The sequence below is a fragment of the Crocuta crocuta genome, unplaced genomic scaffold (genome assembly GCF_008692635.1).
Source record: "Crocuta crocuta isolate KB4526 unplaced genomic scaffold, BGI_CrCroc_1.0 scaffold415, whole genome shotgun sequence".
Classification (NCBI taxonomy): Eukaryota; Metazoa; Chordata; class Mammalia; order Carnivora; family Hyaenidae; genus Crocuta; species Crocuta crocuta.
In genome coordinates, this window is record NW_027531525.1 from 1,580,863 (window position 1) to 1,600,361 (window position 19,499).

Here is a 19,499-nt window from a genome sequence, read left to right on the forward strand (position 1 = left end):
TGTCATTCCCCCCCCCCCCCCCCCCCCCATGGATGTCAGTCTGTTGTGTACAGTCCTGGGCTTCAGAGAAAAGTTTAGCTACACAAGTTTACCAACTTTCATCTCCTGGCTTGGGTCAGGAAAAAATTGAGCAATGAGATTTCTTCTAACTCCAGTAGGTTTTCGGGTTTTGAATTCACGAAACATTTCATCAACTAGGATCCCTCTCTCTGGCCCCTAGTTTGACTGCAACACTGGAGTATGTGGAAGAGAAGACCAATGTGGACTCGGTGTTTGTAAGCTTCAAGAACAACCGGAATGACAGAGGTGGGGACTGGCAGTCCTTCCGGGCCTGTGGTGACAGCAACTTTTCCTTTGTAGGAGGACCCTCTTCCCCCATTGTTTTAAAAAGATCACGCTCATATGCATTTCAGGGATTTAACCACCATCACCTCCCACCCCTATTCCAAGGAAATGAGGCACCTAACATTCTGTTAACTCAAATTACACTTGGATTATGAGGAAGGCCTTGAAGGTAGATTTGAGAAGCCAGACTGAAGGAGCACTAGGGACATTAACACAGAACTACTCAAGGCACGTAGCTGGTAGGACAGAAAGAACCTCAGGTGTATTAAGCATCTAGAGTGTGAAATGCTTGGGTGTAGGGCCAGGATAGGAATGGATTTATCCAGATGCTTGGAGCACTAGACCTCCTCCCTCATACTCTGTGGGACAGAGGACAAGATGGGCAAGAGCTCAGCACCCCACCATTGTGTTAGGCATTTCATGAACATCCTCTCCTTTAATCAAGTTCTGTGAGGAAGGTCCTGTGATCACCATCTTATAAATGCGGAAACTAAAGCTCAGAAAGGATAACGTGTACAGGGCCACAAAGCTTAGCAAACCTTGGAACCAGGGGTGGAGTCTAGGTCTGTTAGTCTAAAGCCTATCACCCTAATGCCACACTACATGGCTTCCCCCCAGGCACTCCCTAGTTAAAGAAGCCCAATCCAGTATAGAGCCTCAAAGAATGTTCTAATTTTTTCTTTTCACAGGTGCCCTGCTTCGGGCCTTCAGCTACATGGGCTTTGAAGTGGTCAGACCAGATCACCCTGCCCTCCCTCCCTGGGACAATGTCATCTTTATGGTGTATGCCCTTGAAAGGGAACTAGGCCACCTGCCCAGTGAGCCTCCCTGAACATGCCTGTTCCTACTGAGGGCTGGGAGCCTTGATAAATGGGACCCAGGATGTGACTCAGGACACGTTCCATCTTAGGAATAAAGGGTAGTGCAATCTGCAAGCGTTCACTATTTGTGGGGGGTAGGGGTGGGGAAGGGAGTGGGGTTGGCTGTAGTGGACCGTGAGCCTCACAGAGCTGGATTCACTGTAGGATAAACGTTTAATGATGGAAAAGACCAGAGAGGGAAGGGAGCCAAGGATTTTAGGTTCTTTTGCTTTTCCCCCTGCTCCTAAAGCCATTCACTTAGTCTAACCGTTGTTAACTGTGTACTTGCCAAGAGCAAAAACCAGGCACTAGGAAAGTGAGAAAAACTTAAGCCTCCTTGGGAGTTTTTCCTTCATGTACTTCAGTTCAAATTAGAGATCAGCACAAATTCCTTCTCTTTGGATGTGGAGGAAACCCAAGAAGGTACCTGGATCCCACAACTTTGGCTCAAGGAGAGCAGTTCAAAGGACGAAATGAGAAATAAGGGCTAAAAGAGGGCATCCAGACAAGGGCAGGGCAGGGGTGTGCTGGAGCCCATCCAGCTGGGACATGAGTGAGCTGCGGGGCGGGGGGGGGGACGGGGGGACGCAACAGCTACACAAAAGGAAGAGCCTCGTGTGCACGGTAAGAAGCCACAGCTGCAACTGAAGCACTGCTCCTTTTCCTGAGCAACAAGCCCTACACATGATTTACGTTTGGGCCCCCTTTAAGGGCCAGGGGTCCGAGGAGCCTGGTGACTGACTAGTAGGCCTCATGACCCTGTCGTGGAGCAGTGCCAAGCCCAGGGCCGAGCCTGCTTTGGGGGCGAGTTCACTGTGGCCAAGGTGTGAACCCTGCTCAGATCAATGGCAGCCCTTCCCGGATAAGTCTTCAGAGATCCCACAAACCCATCAGAGATGCTCCTTCATGGGAACCTTTCTCTACCACACGGTACTGAGATTTTTTTGAGAAAATAAATTTTGAAAACCATGGTGATGGGAACCCAGAGTATGGCTAGGTGTCCCTAACCCTAGGTTGGAAGAACAAAACTGTGCATGGGGCATCCTTCTGTGCCAGTTTTAAGTTTTGGAGTTCATCTTACAGATCCTTAAAAAGCCCTCCCATTCATCGGCCACTGTCCCCCCACCCACATATGCACTTAGAGCCCCTGCCGCCCAGTCACTTCCGCAGCGCTCGCTGGCTGCACGGCCCTGGCCGTGAAGCAGGGGTACGTGGAGACAGGGCTCCGAAAAGGCTTCCAGTGAGGGCACAGGAGACCTACCAGAACCCAGGCCTCTTCCAAGCTTCTAGTTTGGGTGGAGTCCTCACTTACAAAGCCCAAACCTAAAATGCTCTGGTTCTCTGTGAATGGTTAATTCTGAAATACCTTTAGGGAAAGGACAGATCTGTGCAAGGGATGGACACTTGGTTCAAAGACGGGCCCTCCACGTAAGGCGTGTAACGAATTCCACCAGGTTTAGGTGCAGGAGATAGCCACAATCCTGCGTCTACCTTGATTCAACCAACATTTAGTTTTAGATCATTTTCTTGAGAACTTTATTCATCAAAGAACCCCACAAATGACTTAAACAGCTACGAAAGTTCTCGTTCACTTTATGGAGGTGTGTGTCTACAGACACTACACTAGCACTTTAGAGTATTTCTTGAGCTGCTCTCTCCTGGTCTAACTTGTATTTTAACCAAAGTTAACAGGGAAATGGCTGGAGCACTGTTTCAGAAAACCGATCTCCAATAACCTATCAGCAGTTGAGGCTGGGAGGCAGTGTTCTCCCATTTCCTGAGACTGTTAAATACAATCCTACTGACTTTTGCCTGTGCCTCCCAAGTCAACTGTGGTCTTTGAGCTAAACACTCAAAAAACCTCCTGTAACTAACAGTCACCTGAGGAGGTGAGTCAGAAGTCTGCAGAATCATCACCTCCGGTGACCAACTCCTGGCTGCTTTCCAGCCTCAAAAAGGACACAGCCTTGCAAAAGCACACAGTAATCGCCAGCAGATAGCGGACCAGACGCTGAGCAGCCTGGAAGCAAACTCTGGAAGAAGACAGTGTTGGGCATATGGAGAAGGGACATGTAGTTGTCCCCTGCTCTACCCCACACACTTTCTGGTAGTCCAACAGAAGGGGAGCATGCATTTGGTCCACAGCAAGCCAGATCATGTCGGTCATGGAGAAAGGACTGCATTTTATCATAGGCTCCTCTCTCCAGGCCCCAAATCCTGCCGAGACAAACACACCGACACAAAAGCTTGAAAGGGCTCAACCTGAGAATGAGTGAAACTGCAGCAGAGTCATGTGAAGACAGGGAGGGGAAGGGAGAGTAGTGTGAAGGGAAGGGGGAAGGGAAGGAGAGAGTCGTGTGAAGAAGGGAAGGGGGCAGGACAAAGCTGTCCCCCTAGTTACTTCCCTGGGGCTAGAGAGAGAGGGCAGTTGCACTCACGCGGAAGAGCCAGGCTTCAGAGTAAGTAGTCCTCTTCAAGATTATCATCCCCAGACATGGAGGCAGCTTCTGCTCAGCAGGAACGAAGAGGAGGTTAGGCACAGCCATGGAGACTCGGGGAAAACGGGCTACTTGGTGCTCAGGGGCCCCTTTTAAGAGCTAAGTCTTAACCCCGTCCCTTGGTTTGGAGAGACCACCAGAAACCAGAACTCCCAAAGACGCTCCGGGGAGGAAATGTGGTTTGTACCTGACAAGCTGAGGCAGGACAGGGTGTTTGCCATTTCTCCAGGGCTCTTCTTGGGCTCAGGGAGCATACTGCCGAGAGAGACGTCCGTTTCTGTGGTCTGAGGGATGAAGACGAGACAAAGAGACCGAACTGGCTGGTGTGAAGGGTTAGAGGCCACCCTATCGTTTTGCCCACAGCCTGGTTAAGGGAGTGGAGGTAGACTGCTGAGAGGAACAAGGATGCCTCCTTAGGAAAGCCCTCCCCCAAACATCCCGTGTGACCAGAAGCCCTCCTGTCTCTCAAGGCCGCCCCGCCCTGGAGCAGCACCTGACCTGTACTCACCACATTGTGCAACATGTCTGGGATGGCTCTGTTTTCTTCCATGTCTTCGGGAAGCTCAACCGCATATCCTTTACGAACTAATTCTAACCCAATATCAAGTTTCTGAAAAGAAAAATGAAAAGGAATGATGTTCCCTGTAGAGGGGGGTATGTCTGAGGAACCAGGGCAGAAGGGTGAGGATTGAGACTTTAAAGAAAGACAGTCCTTTAGTAAGCAAGATCTTAGGAGGCAGGAGTAATATCAGAGAAGGGTTTCTGGGAAAGAAAAAGTGACCGATGATACAATACACTGAAGAGACGGTGAGTGATGAGTGGACCCTGTCATACCTTCCCATTGCTAGTGTCATATAAGTAAATCTTGGGCCACGTGGAGATCCCAGTCTGGACATAGCTGGAGATCTTAGCCACCAGGGGCTTCCAGTCAGCACAGTAAGTGAGTCTGTCAAACTCATCCAAAGCTTCCTCTTCCCACTGTTCACCTGGCAAAAGATTGCAGGGAGAGCCTGAGAAGGGGAGAGATTATGCCCTGAAAGGGAACCGGGCTACCTCTTTACTCCTGAAGGCACCACATCTGCCTGCCAGGCATGTTCCCAGTGACTGCTTTCTACTGCTGGGAAGGAAAACACACCTGAGCCCCTAGAGCTCAAAAAGCCTGGAATGTGAGAAATCCTTCCAAGTGCTATACAAAAGTTATTTTATTGGAGGCAAGGTCAATAGGCATTGTGACCAATTTACCTGAGGGGGCGATCCGTGCCAGACTACATTCTATTGCTTGAAATGGAAGGCTAAGGAAGTCACTCCTAAAGTGAAAGAAACTGAAATTAGAATCCCAGTGCCAGAAGGGCCTCTTACAGTCTTTGTTTCTAGACATCACCAGGAACCCAGTTCAGAAGATCATCTATTCTCTGTCAATAGGCTCTCTTCCCCCGCCCCACCCCCCACCCAGTGAGGAGTGCCAGGAGCACACCATCCACCATGGCCTGGGCTGAGTTAGTAGTGGGGACTCCACCCTGGCCTCCACACTGACCTGAGGGCCCGGAGGTCCTTCAGTGGGCAATCTCCATTATCTCCAAAGTCAACGAAGTACAGGTCCAGGTTCCCATTCTCCAAAGTGCCAAGGACCCGAGCTCGGTACCAGGAACCATTTGCAGGCAAAGGAGCTGCTACAATGTCTCCAACGTGCACAGTCAAGTCTTCAGGCTGCACGAGGGGATCAGGATTGGGAGGGTTAGGATGAGCCGGCTAAAAACAGATAAGCAGTAAATACCAGAAGGAGAAAGAACAAGTAGATGCTCCCCAGGGAAAAAAGAGAACATCTCACAATAAAAAAGACAGGACCCTTTTTTGTCAAACCTGACCCTGTCCCTCCGGCAACTCACTAGACTGCGCTCATAGTGCTGGGTCATCTCGCTGACGAGCTTATCCAGCTGTAGACTGCGGGAGCCAACGATCTGGATCCAGAAGTGGTTGGGGTGCTCGGAGGCAGAGACGTAGACTTCCAAAAACTCGTCGGCATGGAAACTAAAGTCAGGACTAGGGACTAAACACAGGGATAAGCAACGCAAGCTGCAGGATCCTCACCATATAACCTGGTGACCACATTAAAACTATATGGATTAAATGGGGAGACTGGGGGCGTCTGGGTGGCTCAGTGGGTGGAGCATTCCATTCTTGATTTCAGTTCAGGTCATGATCCCAGGGTTGTGGGATAGAGCCCCACATCAGGCTCCACACTCAGCATGAGGCCTACTTAGGATTCTTTCCCCCCCGCCAGCCCCCTGGCTCCTCTCCTCTGCTGGTGCTCTTAAAAAAAAAAGGGGGAGAGGAAGACTCCATCAGAAGAGCTACAAAAATAGCTCATTGGCTAGTACCATTTAAAAACTGGCTGCAGGGACAACTGGATGATTCATAGAACATCCTGAAAAAGGTGCTGAGCTGAGCACCTTTCTATGTAACTGAGCAATCAGGGTTTACACCCCATGATCTGCCACGTATTGAAATCAGACGTCAGTCATAACTGCAGCACAGACTGACGGAAAGGTGTGGCCAGCTCCAGATCCTATTCTATCACTGACTTGTCGTGTGACCCCAAACAAGCCTACGAACCTCTTAGGGGCTTCCCTGTCCACCCCAAAATCTATGCACAGAAGAGAATGCTCACAATCTCTTCATCCTTCTTGAATGGTGGTGACTTTTAAAAAAGAGTAATGAGAGGGGTGCCTGGGTGGCTTAGTCGGTTAAGCGTCTGACTTTCGCTTAGGTCATGATCTCGCGGTTTGTGGGTTCNTGTGAACTAGTATATTTCTATTATCATTCTCCATCACTAGCTGGTCTGTGTTCCAGAAACTATGTTTAGTAGTAACCCAGGTAAAGTATTGCCACACAAAAGGACTTCTGTGAAGACGCTCCTAAGTGCAGTCAAGAAAACAGATTACTGGGGCGCCTGGGTGGCTTAGTCGGTTGAGTGTCCAACTTTCGCTTAGGTCATGATCTCGCGGTTCGTGGGTTCGAGCCNTTACTGCTTCCTATCTTGGGTTATGTGAGCCAGTGTTTCCACCTTCCACATGGCAAATGTTACATACTTTCAAACATGGACATCTCTGGACTGGTCTGGGCTCCAGGGTTCTGAAAGCTGTCACCATTGGGTTTCTCCCAAGCACCTTCTGGACCTTCAATAGCCATGTCACCACCTCCTTGTCGGGGAGGAGCTCCCAGCAGTGTAGCCGGCTCCGGCTCGGGGCTTTTCCACAGAGCTGGCTCTCCAGCTCCAGACTCCACCGCTTCCTCTCTCCTCACACTGATTGGCTGCTTGCGTGGGACTCTGGTTTCTGCAGAATGAGCAATTCTCTTCCGAAGTTCTTCATCTTCGGAAACTTTCTCCAGTATCAAATGCTGTGGAAAACGAGAGGAGATCTACGTGGCCAGATATTGACCCAGGATGGAGTAAAGGATTCTTCTTATTCTTGGACACAATTCAAGTCTATTAGCTACTTGCCTTGGCTGCTGCCACCTCCTTCTGTGTTCCGGAGATTTTTATAAGCCTTGATAGTAGCAGCGTCCCCTCTGATTCTTTGTCACAGGTAATCTTGGCTCCAGAGGCCTTACAGATAGAACGAATGGTCTCGCCACCCCTCCCTGCATTGAAAAACACATAAAACCCTGTTCTTCCCTCCTGGCCAACCTTAACTACTAGAAAAATCACTGTTTTGCATATACTAGGAGAGTCAGTTCCTAATTTCAAAGTGAACAGAAAGTAAGATATTGAATAGACTGAATAGAAAGCAGGAGCTATTGCAACCCTCACATATGAAGGGGAACAGGGACGACCTTCTCTTTCTGCTTTACTCACACTCTAAACATCGAGTGCGCTTCAGGTCATTTCCATTGTTTGGGCACTGAGCACACTTTACATCTGCGCTTTACCAAAAGATTTTCTACAGTGTGAGAGGCGCTAAACCAGGAATGGACGTTCCTCTGCCCCTAAGAGCAGCATAAAGAGTGCTCTAGGGGAAGGGATAGGAGGTGTTCTCTAGAAGGGCACGATCTTGAAAGACCTGGGATAAATATAAGCAGGCTTAGCTTCACTTTCAAAATCTATTACGAGAGAAATACATTTACCCGAACCCTATGGAACCTATTTGCAAGGTTCAGATCACATAGCTCCTTGGGGTAATGGGTTTGGTTTACCACTGCTTCTGTAAAAAAGTAAGCTCTGGTCTCAATGTCCCTGTCTCCCCCCTCCACCCCCCATAAGGTTAAGGGGAAGTAGTCCAGGAAAACCCCTTGTAAGGTGTGAAAGGAAGGCAGAGGCGAAAGAGAAAGGAACCAGCAGAGGAAGCTGCCCAGTGGTACCTATGATCCTGCCCACGGCTCTCTGTGGAACCGAGAGCTGCTCAGACACGGGGGTATTCTCTGCCAGGATCTGGTGGATGGCGGCTTTGGCCTTGCACACCTGAACAGGAAACCCGCTGATCAGCAGCACCCGCTCATCGCCTACATCCTCCGTGTCCACATCAATCCGAGCGCCTGTCTGTTTCCGCAGCTGCAGAGAAAAGGATATGTGGCAGTCTGTGCTGGAAGAGCTGCCATTTTGGTTGGCTAGGTATACTTCTGACCCCGGAGGTAGTTGGAACTGGGCAGTTATCAGTTAAATCAAGATGCTATAAGCAGTCCTCAACTATGTGTACTAACGAAAGGTAACTACTGACGGACAAAGGTAACCTCAAATAACAGTTCATTCACAAGTTTCTGTCTTAAAAATTGTTTTAAAATATTTTTGAGAGAGCGCGAGCGAGCAAATGGGAGAGGGGCCGAGGGGCAGGAGAGACACAGAATCTGAAGCAGGCTCCAGGCACAGAGTTGTCGGCAAAGCGCCCCACGTGGGGCTCAAATTCACAAACTGCAAGACCTGAGCAAAGTTGGATGCTTAACCAACTGACCCACCCAGGTGCTCCTCTCCTTGTATTTAGAACCCTCTTTCCCTCTCATTTTATTTGGATCAGAGAATCAAATATTTTGTTTTTTTGACATTCCAACTGAATAGATAATAAGAACAATAGGCAATTCAACATTTACAGTCAATTAATGAGAGCTCACGAATTCCATAGAAAAGAATGGACGGGCTACATACACCAAATTGAGAATCATGCAATCAAAAACTCCCCTTCCAGGGTGCCCAGGTGGCTCGGTTGAATGTCGGATTTCAGCTCAGGTCATGATCTCATGATTTGTGAGTTCGAGCCCATGTCAGGCTCAGTGCTGATAGCTCAGAGCCTGGAGCCTGCTTCGGATTCTGTGTGTCCCTTTCTCTCTGTCCCTTCCCTGCTTACACTCTGTCTCTCAAAAATAAACATCAAAAAGAAAAAAAAAAATCTCAGAGGCACCTGGGTGGCTCAGCCAGTTAAATGTCTTGACTATGGCTCAGGTCATACTCTCACCCTTTGTGAGTTCGAGCCCCACTGCAGGCTCTTTGCTGTCAGCAGAGCCCACTAAGGATCTGCTCCCCTCTCTGCTGCTCCTCTGCTCAGGAGTGCACACGCACGCTCTCTCTACCTCTCTAAAATAAACATTTTTTAAAAATCCCCATTTCAAGGGGCACCTGGGTGGCTCAGTCAGTTGAGCGTCCGACTTCGGCTCAGGTCATGATCTCATGGTTCGTGGGTTCGAGCCCTGCATCAGGCTCTGTGCTAACAGCCAGCTCAGATCCTGGAGCCTGTTTCGGGTTCTGTGTCTCCCTCTCTCTCTGACCCTCCCCTGCTCATGCTGTCGGTCTCTCTCTCTCAGAAATAACATTAAAAAAAAAATTCCCCATTTCAAGCTAAGTCATTCATTCTCTAGAGAGTATTCCTCATTAGAAGGAAAAAAGCATAGTTAGCTAAATGTTGCTTTATTTTTTCTTTTAAAGACCTACATAGTGTGGGTGGCCTCTGTGGGATGGGGACAGAGGAGGGAAGCAAGAAGTTATTAAGCAGAATCAATCCCTGGGAAGCCAAATGCCTGCTTACATACTTGCCTGTTTGATATTGGCTCCTTGCCGGCCAATGATGAGCTTTACAGCCTCCTGGGGAACTCGCATCTCTATTTCGATGTCATCCTCCCCAACATATGTCAGCCGCTCTTCTGCATAGATCATGGGTCATGAGATCAGACTTAGATAGCATCCAAGGTGCCCCAGCCCTCCCCTGAAACTAGGTTTCAGAAACTGATCCATGAGATGGACTAAGGATCTCAACCATAATGACAAAGGGAAGTAGCAACGGTGTAGGAATTAGAGGGTCCCAGAAGATGGGCATGGTCTCTTGGATACTGTTTCAGATGCTAAAATGGGGAAATCAGTTGGTTTTGCACAGAAGGGGTGCTGGATTTAGGGCAAACAGTGTCTCCCAAGATATGACTCCTGGAAAAGAATGAAGGCTAAAGGCTGCCCAATGAGTCCACTGGGCTCAGAACTTGTTTGTATCTAAATCCTTTCTCTAGGTTCAGCCTATGGGGAAACTGGGCCCCATGGCTGGCTTTCTAACGACTAAATACAAAAAGCATACAAAAAAGCTAAGAGTATATGGGGTGTCTGGGTGGCTCAGTTGGTTAAGTGTCTGACTTTAGCTTGGGTCATGATCTCATAGTTCATGGGTCTGAGCCCATGTTAGGTCCTGAGCTGATAGCTTGGAGCCTGGAGCCTGCTTCAGATTCTCTCCCCTGCTCTCTCTGCTCCTCCCACCACCTGTGTGCACATTCTCTCTCTCAAAAATAAACATTCAAGAAAAAACTATTATTAAAAAAAAGATAAGCGTATACTCTTTACTATCTATAGACACTAAAAAAGAAAAAGGACCCATTGTAGTGCTGCTCTTGCTGAAGGGAACAGATAATAGAATGAGTAGTTCTTTATTCCATAGACCAGCTTCACATTAAGAACACAAAAAAGAAACCAAACTGTTTCAAAGACTCCTTCACAGAAAGCCCAACAAGAAAATTTTCATTTCAACTTAACAAGGGGCCAGAGCACAGTCTGAACATTTCCATATTTATAGCCAGGGGGTCCACATACCTCTGCTTTCCCTGTATCTGCGGTATAGGATATAGGCCACTGCTGCACTGGCTGGGATCCCAAGGCCCAGTGCTATTTTCTGAATAGTAGACAAACTTGTCCAAGAAGTTCGTTCAGTGGACATTTTCTGCTGTATTCTGATTTATATCCTGAAATAAGCAAATAAGGGAAAAGAAGGAGTTTTCATACCACACCTTTACAACTGGCAGAGAAGCATGGGAACATATGTCAATATTATTAAAAAGAACACTGCTCACCTTCCCAAATCAAGCNACACACAACACCGCCATACTTCATTCCTTCCCCCTCCCAGAAAGGGCTATACATTGGTCACAATTTTATAAGAGGAACAAAAACTAATCAAATGAATCAGACATTACAAAAATAAACATTTAAATTTCACATCAGACTGCTTCAAATTCCTTGTCAGTGCCCTTCCATGTCTCTAGGCCTTTCTAGACGCTGTTGTCTCTGCAAGGAATAGCTTTCCAGGACATTTCAGGCTCTCCCCTCCTTCTAGGCTCTGCCACTTCTACTTCATTTTCTTCTTTTTTCTATACTCCTGATTTCTAGTCATTCCTCGGCTAACACTGGAAGGAGGTCTGCCCAGCTCCTTCACCGAAACGACAATGTCCCAGGTAGATGGCACATAGAAAGCCCTACCTGATCTTACCTCTGTGCCCTGTCTTCTCTTGGTTTCTCCTCCTCTTGCCTTGGAGGTACCTTTGTGATTTTGGTCTTGTTTTCCTGTGGTCTCTGTCCACTGCTACTGTCACTCTGCTGCCTATGGGCAATTTCATCCACACCTGCAGCTTTAACTACTACCTATATGCTAGTAGCTCCAAGAACATTGCACCCGACTGATTCAGAAGCTCATCAAAGCCCATGCAGACCACTGCAATGGCCTTCTTCCTCTTAGTCCACCTCTGTCTCTTCATTTTGCTGCCCAGCTAATCTTAACATCTCCACTATATTTCCTTATTCCATAATCTTTCTCACCCTCCCAGACAATTCATACTGTCTCTTCTCAAGCCTCTAGAGCCTCCTTCTCCATCCTCTCTCTCAAATCATGTCCCCTTACCTTCCTATGCCACTGAGAAGGTAGAGCATTCAGTGAAAATATTAACTAAGTTCCACCACATTTACCCACCTACTTCTTTCTATGCCCAAATCCCTCCCCACCTTCTCTCCTGTGGCTATGGATGAATGGGTCTCTGCTCTGGGCACTGAAGTCTCTCTCATAAAAGCATTGCTCTCCTTGCTTCTCATGCATTGTTAATGTCTTCCTCTCTACTGGATCTTTCCATCAACAAACATGCCACTGTTTCTTGTTTCTTAAAGAAAAACTTTTGATTCTATTTATTCCTACAAATACTTCTCATTTCTTCCCTTCCTTTTACAGGAAAACTCACAAGTGCCAGTACTTCTTTGCTCAATTTCTCTTCTTGAACCCACGCCCGCTGCTCTTGCCAAGGTCACCAGTGACTTCACATCGCTAAGTCCAATGGTCAATTTTTGATCTTCACTCAAACCTGTCCTTGCCCCCACATCTGGCACAGCTGGGGACTCCCCCTGCTCACAGGCCCTTTCTTCACTTGGCTTCCATGACAGCACTCTCCTCATTTCCCTTTCCCCTTCCTGGCTGCTCTATTGGTTTCCTACTCTTCTGTGTAACCTCTAAATAGTAGTGCCCTAGGGCTCTGTCCTTTGCCCTCGCCTCTCCTGGGTTCTACCTCACTTCCTTGGTGATCTTGCCAAATTTCATTCACAGCTTGGCTTTAAACTCCATCTTTATGCTGAGAACTCCCAAATTCTAGATCCAGTTAGGATCATTCTCCTGAACTCCAGGTTTGTATACATAACTGCCTATGAGACAATATCTCCACTGGATGTCTAATAGGCATCTCAAACTCAAACTCAACAGGTACAACACTGTCTGCGGTCTTGGCTGAGTAAATAAATGGCAACTCCATTCTTTTAGTTACCCTCAAATAGCACCTCTAGCCTATCAACAAATCCTATTCATTCCTTCAAATTATCCAGAGTCTATCTGCTTTTTAACTCTCCAGTGCTATGACCACCATCTGCTTTAAACATCACTAGCTCTTGCCCAGATTATCGCAGTTATATCCCAGCATTTGCCACTGTCCATTCAGTTTATTCTCAACAGCGGGAGTTAAGTCAAATGTTACTCTTCCACTCAAAACCTTCCAGTGGTTTTCAATCTCACTATGATCATACGCCAAAGTAATTATAATGACTTGTGAGGTCTTCACTTTGATGGTATACCCACTGGAATGTAAATTCTACAGGGCAGGAATGTTTTGTTTCATTCTTCAGGGCTTAGCACACAGTAGCCAATCAATAACCATTTGTAACAACTGTTGCTTACATGAAAAGTCATTAATGGCACGAGAGGTTCTTTATAAGCTGATCTCTGCCTACTGCCTTCACAGCCTTATATTCTAACCCCACTGCTACTGGGGGCACAGGACGTGCTTGCCTATACAGCCTTGCTCTGACCCACGTGTCACTTGTCTTCCTTATGCTCCTTAAACCATCTGGCCTCCCTGGCAAAACCCCACCTCTTCCGGGAGCCACACCGGCCTCTTTGGATGGCAGTCACAGCAAGGAAATGGCAATGTTTGCACAGCTTCTGCCATGAGAAATGAAGACTAGTATCTCCTTCTGCTACTACTGGCTCATGCTGGAAATGAGCCTGCTGGCATTGACCAGGCCTCACAATATTCCATATCAGACCCATATTCTGAATACAGATACCTCATAAGGAAAAGCATATTCCTGCCTTTACAAAAGAGACTTTAGATGAAAGCTCTATGGGCAATTGTCAAAAGGCTCTTCCTATGGGCCTTGCAGATCCAAGACTTAAGGGGTTAAGAACACAAGAGTTACAATTGAGCCTGGCCCTGAGACAAAGAGCCTATTTCAGGGCAGAACATAAGTTACTACATATATCTTTGCTAATTGGTGATGCATAGCAGTCCCTTCCTCAAGGCCTACATTCCACAAACACCCTCCCTTACACTGGCAACTGGGATGAGGATAGATAAGAGTAGCTAAAACATAAACCCGGGTGCAAAGACTGACAATTTAGGGCCCCCATGTTAGTTTCCACAAAGAAACCAATTCAGAAACATTTATCTTCTTGAGGGCCAGACAGAATAACTCCTAGCTTATCTATATACAATTTAACTTGTGTGTTATGCTGTTTTTCACTATGAACATTCTGTTAATTGATATCACAAAAGGCCTCTCATTGTAAGAAATTCCTTTCTATGACTTCATCTTGTTGCTGAACCTTAAAATAAATATACCAAAACCGACAGGACAGAGATGCCTGCCTGGTGATCAGAAAGAATCTCGGGGCTCTCTCATTCTCTTTCGCCGACACCGTCCATCCTTCAGGGACCCCTGGACCTGTCGGAGCCGGCGCGGCCTCCGACACACCTCTTCCTCAAGTCTCAGCCGTACGTACTGCTACACTCCTCCCAAGGCCTGTGGGATTTCCCTGGCTGGTTCAGGGTCAGTTTCTTCTTAGTTCATGCTGTCCTGTAAATGATACTTCCCTGATAGCACTTGTTTGCACTGTGTATGCCTGTATCTCCTAGACTACTGGATTGATTCAGCAGTGCCACTCGACCACATTTATTAAGCACTTCTATGTGCTAAATGCTACTGTGGCATTGAGGATGACAAAGATGAAAAGATAAATGTCCTGAGTAGCTGCTATGCCACGAGGCACTTTCCATACATTATTTTAGTTGATCTTCATGCAATCCTGTAAGGTAGAAAATGTTAACCTGGTTTTACAGAGAAATATATATGCTTAGCTGGGTCACCTAATATCTCACGCAGAGTCTGGGTTATTATTTGGATATTTAAAACTTTACAAAGTGACTTTAGGAGCTCCTCCCCCTTTTCTTTCACATAAACTCTCAGAACAGTACTTGGGTGTCTTTTGGCAATTCAAAATTAATAAATACTGGTGGAAAACATTGTAGCGGGTAAAAAACTAAAGACAGTGTCTATCTCCAGGTAGTACAACCTAGTATAACACAGTGTGGCTTTTAATGAAACTTGCTTTAAAATGAGTGATGAAATATAATTTATGCTATGATTCGTCTCCAGGTACAAAAATCCCACCCAAATGATTATGATATCCAAGAAAAAAAATTTTTTTTTTAAACCTTAAAAAAAAACAGTTGTGGGGCGCCTGGGTGGCTTAGTCGGTTAAGCGTCTGACTTTCGCTTAGGTCATGATCTCGCGGTTCATGGGTTCGAGCCCCGCGTCGGGCTCTGTGCTGACTGCCAGCTCAGAGCCTGGAGCCTGTTTCAGTCTGTGACTCCCTCTCTCTCTGACCCTCCCCTGCTCACGCTGTCTCTCTCTCTCTCCTAGAAATAAAAAACATTAAAAAAAAAAAATTAAAAAAAAAAAGTTGTATCCTGGGAAGGCTAAAAAAAAAAAATCATTAATAAAAGACCTACTTAGGGATAAAACTTTGGTTCTAAACATGCTTTTCCTGAAAACTTTTCAGGAAGAGTGAAGGAAAAGAGAAGACTGCCCACAGAAATCTCATTCCAAAGGAATAGATAAAAGTCCTGTCAAGGCTGTAGCTGGATTTCCTACTATTAAACAGAGTACTGAATTCTGCATTTGGTCTCAGAAGTCTGCCAAACCTATGCTTTTAGGCAACAGTTTTAAACAAATTTAATTCACTCTCTTGCCTACTCATGCCCTGAAGAGAAAAAACCTTGTATTCCCTGGGTGAGTGACCCTTTTCAAGTGTCTTGTTATTCCAGGCAACTAATTATTTAGTGAGTAGATCCAACATATATAGCATAGATTCAGTATAGACACAAGGGAATTTTTTTCCTTCTTTAGTGGGTAGGAAAAAAGAATTGAATTTAATGTGGGTTTGAGTTATGGGGTTCATTTCTTAACTGGATTAAAAAAAAGTATCAGCTTTCCTCCCCCCTAGGCTGTACAGACCCTCTAGCTGCTCTCTATGTATGAAAGTCAGAGTGGGATCATGCTTGCATACACTAAAGGAAACAAACTGTTTCATAAGGATTTTTGCTTAAATTCTTGAATTTTTGAACCTCAAGCTACTTTCTTATATGAAGAGATGGTTTATTCTGGGTATCTAGAAAAGATTTCACTTCTTTTATCTAGTGGTTACTGCATATATTTTTTCATACAGTTTCTATTTTTTTTTTTTAAATGTTTTATTTATTTCTAGGAGAGAGAGAGACAGCGTGAGCAGGGGAGGGTCAGAGAGAGAGGGAGTGACAGACTCCGAAACAGGCTCCAGGCTCTGAGCTGCCAGCCAGCACAGAGCCCGACGCGGGGCTTGAACCCACGAACCGCGAGATCATGACCTAAGCGAAAGTCGGACGCTTAACCGACTAAGCCACCCAGGCGCCCCATCATACAGTTTCTAAAGTGCAAAGCTGGTCTTCACTATTAATGGGCCTCCCTGAAACAGTGCTGGCTCTTGGTTATGGGCTGTGCATTGGGGACACAGGTAGAATAGAATTCTCGCCCTGAACTAAAGTCTAGAAGGAAAGACAAACACCAAAACAACTAATTACAGGAACGGCAAAGACAATAGAAACACTTGCTTAATGTATATAGCAGCCTGCAGGAGCAAGAAAAATGTTTCTTAGAAGGCATAGAGTTGAAAACCACCTCATTAAAATACAAATTTATCTTCTGCGTTCAAACCACTAAACACTGAGTATGCCATGTGAACATGGCCCAGGGGATACAACAGTCCCAGCAGACTTGGTAGCTCCTTCAGGGGGCTTCCTATTAGGCAAGGAAGGTTTTATCTTGACAAGCAGGAGTTCTATAGGTGTTGAAGGTTTGGGGAAACAAATCCAGGCTTGTGAACCAGAGCAGTAACTTCATCCACACTGGGGGGCTGTCTGCCATTTAGCAGTTTACCACCACTGTTCTGGCTGCAATTCATGCCTAAGAAATCACAGAATTTTACATCTGGAAGAGATGATCTGATTCCACTTACAAGGTTCCAACTGGGGAAACCAAGCCCCAGGGAAATAAAAGGGATTTCCATAAGGTTACAACAGCTAACCAGTCATTTCCATACAATGCAGTATGCAATGTGGTTGGAAGACCACAGCATTTCCCCTCCTTTTCAGAAACTATCAAGGTCAAGGCCAAAATGTATCTGCTATTCCTCTGGCTCTGCAGCCAAACCTCCTTTAATCCCAACCTTCCATGCTTGGGTGGGTTTCACCACTATGGGCTTCCACAGTACTCCAGACCCCTTCCTAACACATGCATTGCTTGTAAATATTGACTAATGATGGTCTATAGGAGAATGAATTGAAGGCAGCAACTGTGGGGGTAGAGAGACCAATTCACAGGCTAGTCCAGGTGTTAGTGATAGAGATGGAGGGGAGTTCTGACAGGCAGAAGACACAAAACCTAGCAACTGACTCCGGAGAGGTCAGAGGGTGAGCTGGGGGCTGGCCATCAGGTTGCTCATTTGAACACCTGGTAGATGCAATGTCTGAAAGAGAATATTAATGACTTGGTGGTGGAAGGGATGTGTGTGGCGCGAAGACGAATGACCAGGATAAATTCACTGCAGGACTTTGCTTTGAATCAAAAGCTAATTGTCACTTAACTCCTTTTCACATAGTACAAATTAAGTTTGCACTGCGTTGGGTGAGGTCCTAAAGAAGTATCTACTTGATTAATCAAGTATGATTTTATTTATAATATATGTATTTCACATGGTGTCTCTAAGTGGGAAATAATGTGCACTAACGGAGATATAACTGTATTGTACTCAATGCCAGCTCATGTTTGATTTTATGACTTCAAATTGAATGTGAAAAGGAGGCTGGAACTGGGAACCACAGTTCCTAGGGGAAGTGGAGTAGAGACCTGTGGATCATTTCAAGGGGAGAAATGCAACTAGACAACAGTTTTCAGTAAAAGCCAATTTTGAAATTTCTTGACATTGACATGAAAACAGTTGCTAACTACCTGATATGCACAGCAAAGGCTTACTTCTACAGTATCATTTAGGGGTTAAATCACTCTAAGCTCTATGGAGGCAAAGATTTCTCATCCCAGTACCTCCTGATACCCAGAACCTACAAAGCGGCTAAATCATGGGAAGGGATAGGCTTGTGGACCTGAAACAGCTCATTCGGTTGTTCCCTCCTTGCTACATTTATTTTTAACCAGGGAGTGAAAAAAAAACATCAACCCATCTCAAAGCTGTGAAAAGAGTAAAAATGTAACTTTGACTCGGGAGACTTCGGCCGAAACCCGCGGGGATATCTGCATTAGTAAGGAGGGAAACTGGAGAAACAAACAGAACCCCCAACTGATTATTCAAACCGCAAAGAGTCATCCTATTAGCGATAATTAGAGAAAAAGCTGCAGAAACTTTTGATAGGCAAACCTATCAATGGATGGTGGGTCTCAGTCTCAAAGAAGACCAGCTGAGGAGCCCACCCCGGCCCGGGGCGTTCAGACCAGCCAAGGAGCCCACCCTGACCCGGGGCGTTCAGACCAGGCGAGGAGTCCATCCTGGCCCGGGGCGTTCAGACCAGGCGAGTAGCCCACCACGGCCCGGGGCGTCCAGAGCAGCCAGGAGCCCACCCCGGCCCGGGGCGTCCAGACCAGCCAGGAGCCCACCCCGGCCTGGGGAGAACGCTCCGCCACCGGGGTCATGGTGGGGCCAGAGCACGTCCTTCCAATTCGGTTAGCAGCCCCGGGTTGCCGCTGCCCCCACCCTCGGACGCCTCCCTTCGCTCGGCCCCATTTTCCCGCCTGCCGGTGGCCCGGGCACCCCAGGCTCAGCCTCTCGCACTCCCCAAGCCTCCGCGCCGCGTCCCCTCCTTTACCAAAGCTCCTGGAGTCGACCGTCGCGCGCTCCGCCTCGCACCTCACCCAGCGGCCGTCGCCTCCTCTCTCACTCGCACAGCGATTCCAAGCCCNACCCCCGCTGCCTGCCTACACCAATCAACGCCCGGCTCACAGTCCGACCAATCGTTTGCCGAGCCGCAACCAATCCCTCAGCGGGCTGCTCCTGAGCGACGGGCCCGCTGCGTGCTCAGACCCAATTACCCGGATGGAATTCAAGGCCGGCCACCGCATCAGCCAATAGGGGCAGGAGAGACCAGACGTCGTTAACTGAGATTGCACCTGCTGAGAATTAAACAGCCAATTAGAGGCTCCATGGAATCCTTCCAGCCTACCTCTAGGCCAATTACCGAGGAAGCCTCCACCTCCCCTAATCTCGGCGAAAATCAGCGCTCCAGAAGCTGGGACCTAGGTGCGAGGGCGTGGAGTCACTCAAGTGTGTCATCGTTCGCAAAAAATTATTGCCTTTGTGCAGAGCCAGTGTCACTGCACAGCCCAGCGGCGTGGGGAAAGCAGCCTCCTTGATGAGCGATGCTCTGCCACTTGTTTCCTTTGCGGTGCTGTGCTGTGGGCAGTGACTCAGGCGGCATGGAAAACATTTTTGGGGGAACACGTAAAACGGGCTGCGTAGAGTTGGAGAGGTTGAGGGGAAAGATGCTGCGCGGAGCAGTGAACAGATGTGGACGGACGAGGCAGCAAGAGAGATGGAGAGGAACCCGAGTTCGAGCGCCCGGTGGTAAGGGAGCTGCGGGTGATGCTCGTCTTTCCCTAGGGACGGAGGGAAACCTGTCGGGGGACCAGCGCGAAGGCACAAG

General features: G+C 47.4%; 2 protein-coding genes across 3 annotated transcripts in view; one reads left to right on the forward strand and one right to left on the reverse strand.

Annotated features, from left to right (window-relative positions):
- Positions 1 to 1,280, forward strand: part of OAZ3 (ornithine decarboxylase antizyme 3) — a 3,375-nt gene extending 2,095 nt beyond the window's left edge. The window contains 2 exon segments of the mRNA XM_077772609.1: positions 221 to 306; positions 1,035 to 1,280. Coding sequence (XP_077628735.1) covers positions 221 to 306; positions 1,035 to 1,177 — 229 coding nt within the window. The 3' untranslated portion in view covers positions 1,178 to 1,280.
- Positions 1,281 to 2,723: 1,443 nt separating this feature from the next.
- TDRKH (tudor and KH domain containing) lies at positions 2,724 to 19,162 on the reverse strand. Of its 2 annotated transcripts, none has more exons than XM_077772552.1 (14): positions 19,020 to 19,162; positions 10,758 to 10,906; positions 9,723 to 9,829; positions 8,063 to 8,252; positions 7,206 to 7,345; positions 6,793 to 7,102; positions 5,590 to 5,750; positions 5,238 to 5,410; positions 4,946 to 5,010; positions 4,538 to 4,689; positions 4,212 to 4,313; positions 3,891 to 3,987; positions 3,644 to 3,712; positions 2,724 to 3,422 (listed from the first exon to the last, which is right to left on the reverse strand). In XM_077772552.1, exons 2-13 carry the CDS (start codon positions 10,879 to 10,881, stop codon positions 3,660 to 3,662), a joined length of 1,674 nt encoding a protein of 557 aa, XP_077628678.1. In that variant the 5' UTR covers positions 10,882 to 10,906; positions 19,020 to 19,162; the 3' UTR covers positions 2,724 to 3,422; positions 3,644 to 3,659. The 2 variants fall into 2 exon arrangements, with proteins under 2 accessions (XP_077628678.1, XP_077628677.1); XM_077772551.1 differs by lacking the exon at positions 19,020 to 19,162 and adding an exon at positions 18,666 to 18,726.
- Between the last annotated feature and the right edge of the window lie 337 nt (positions 19,163 to 19,499).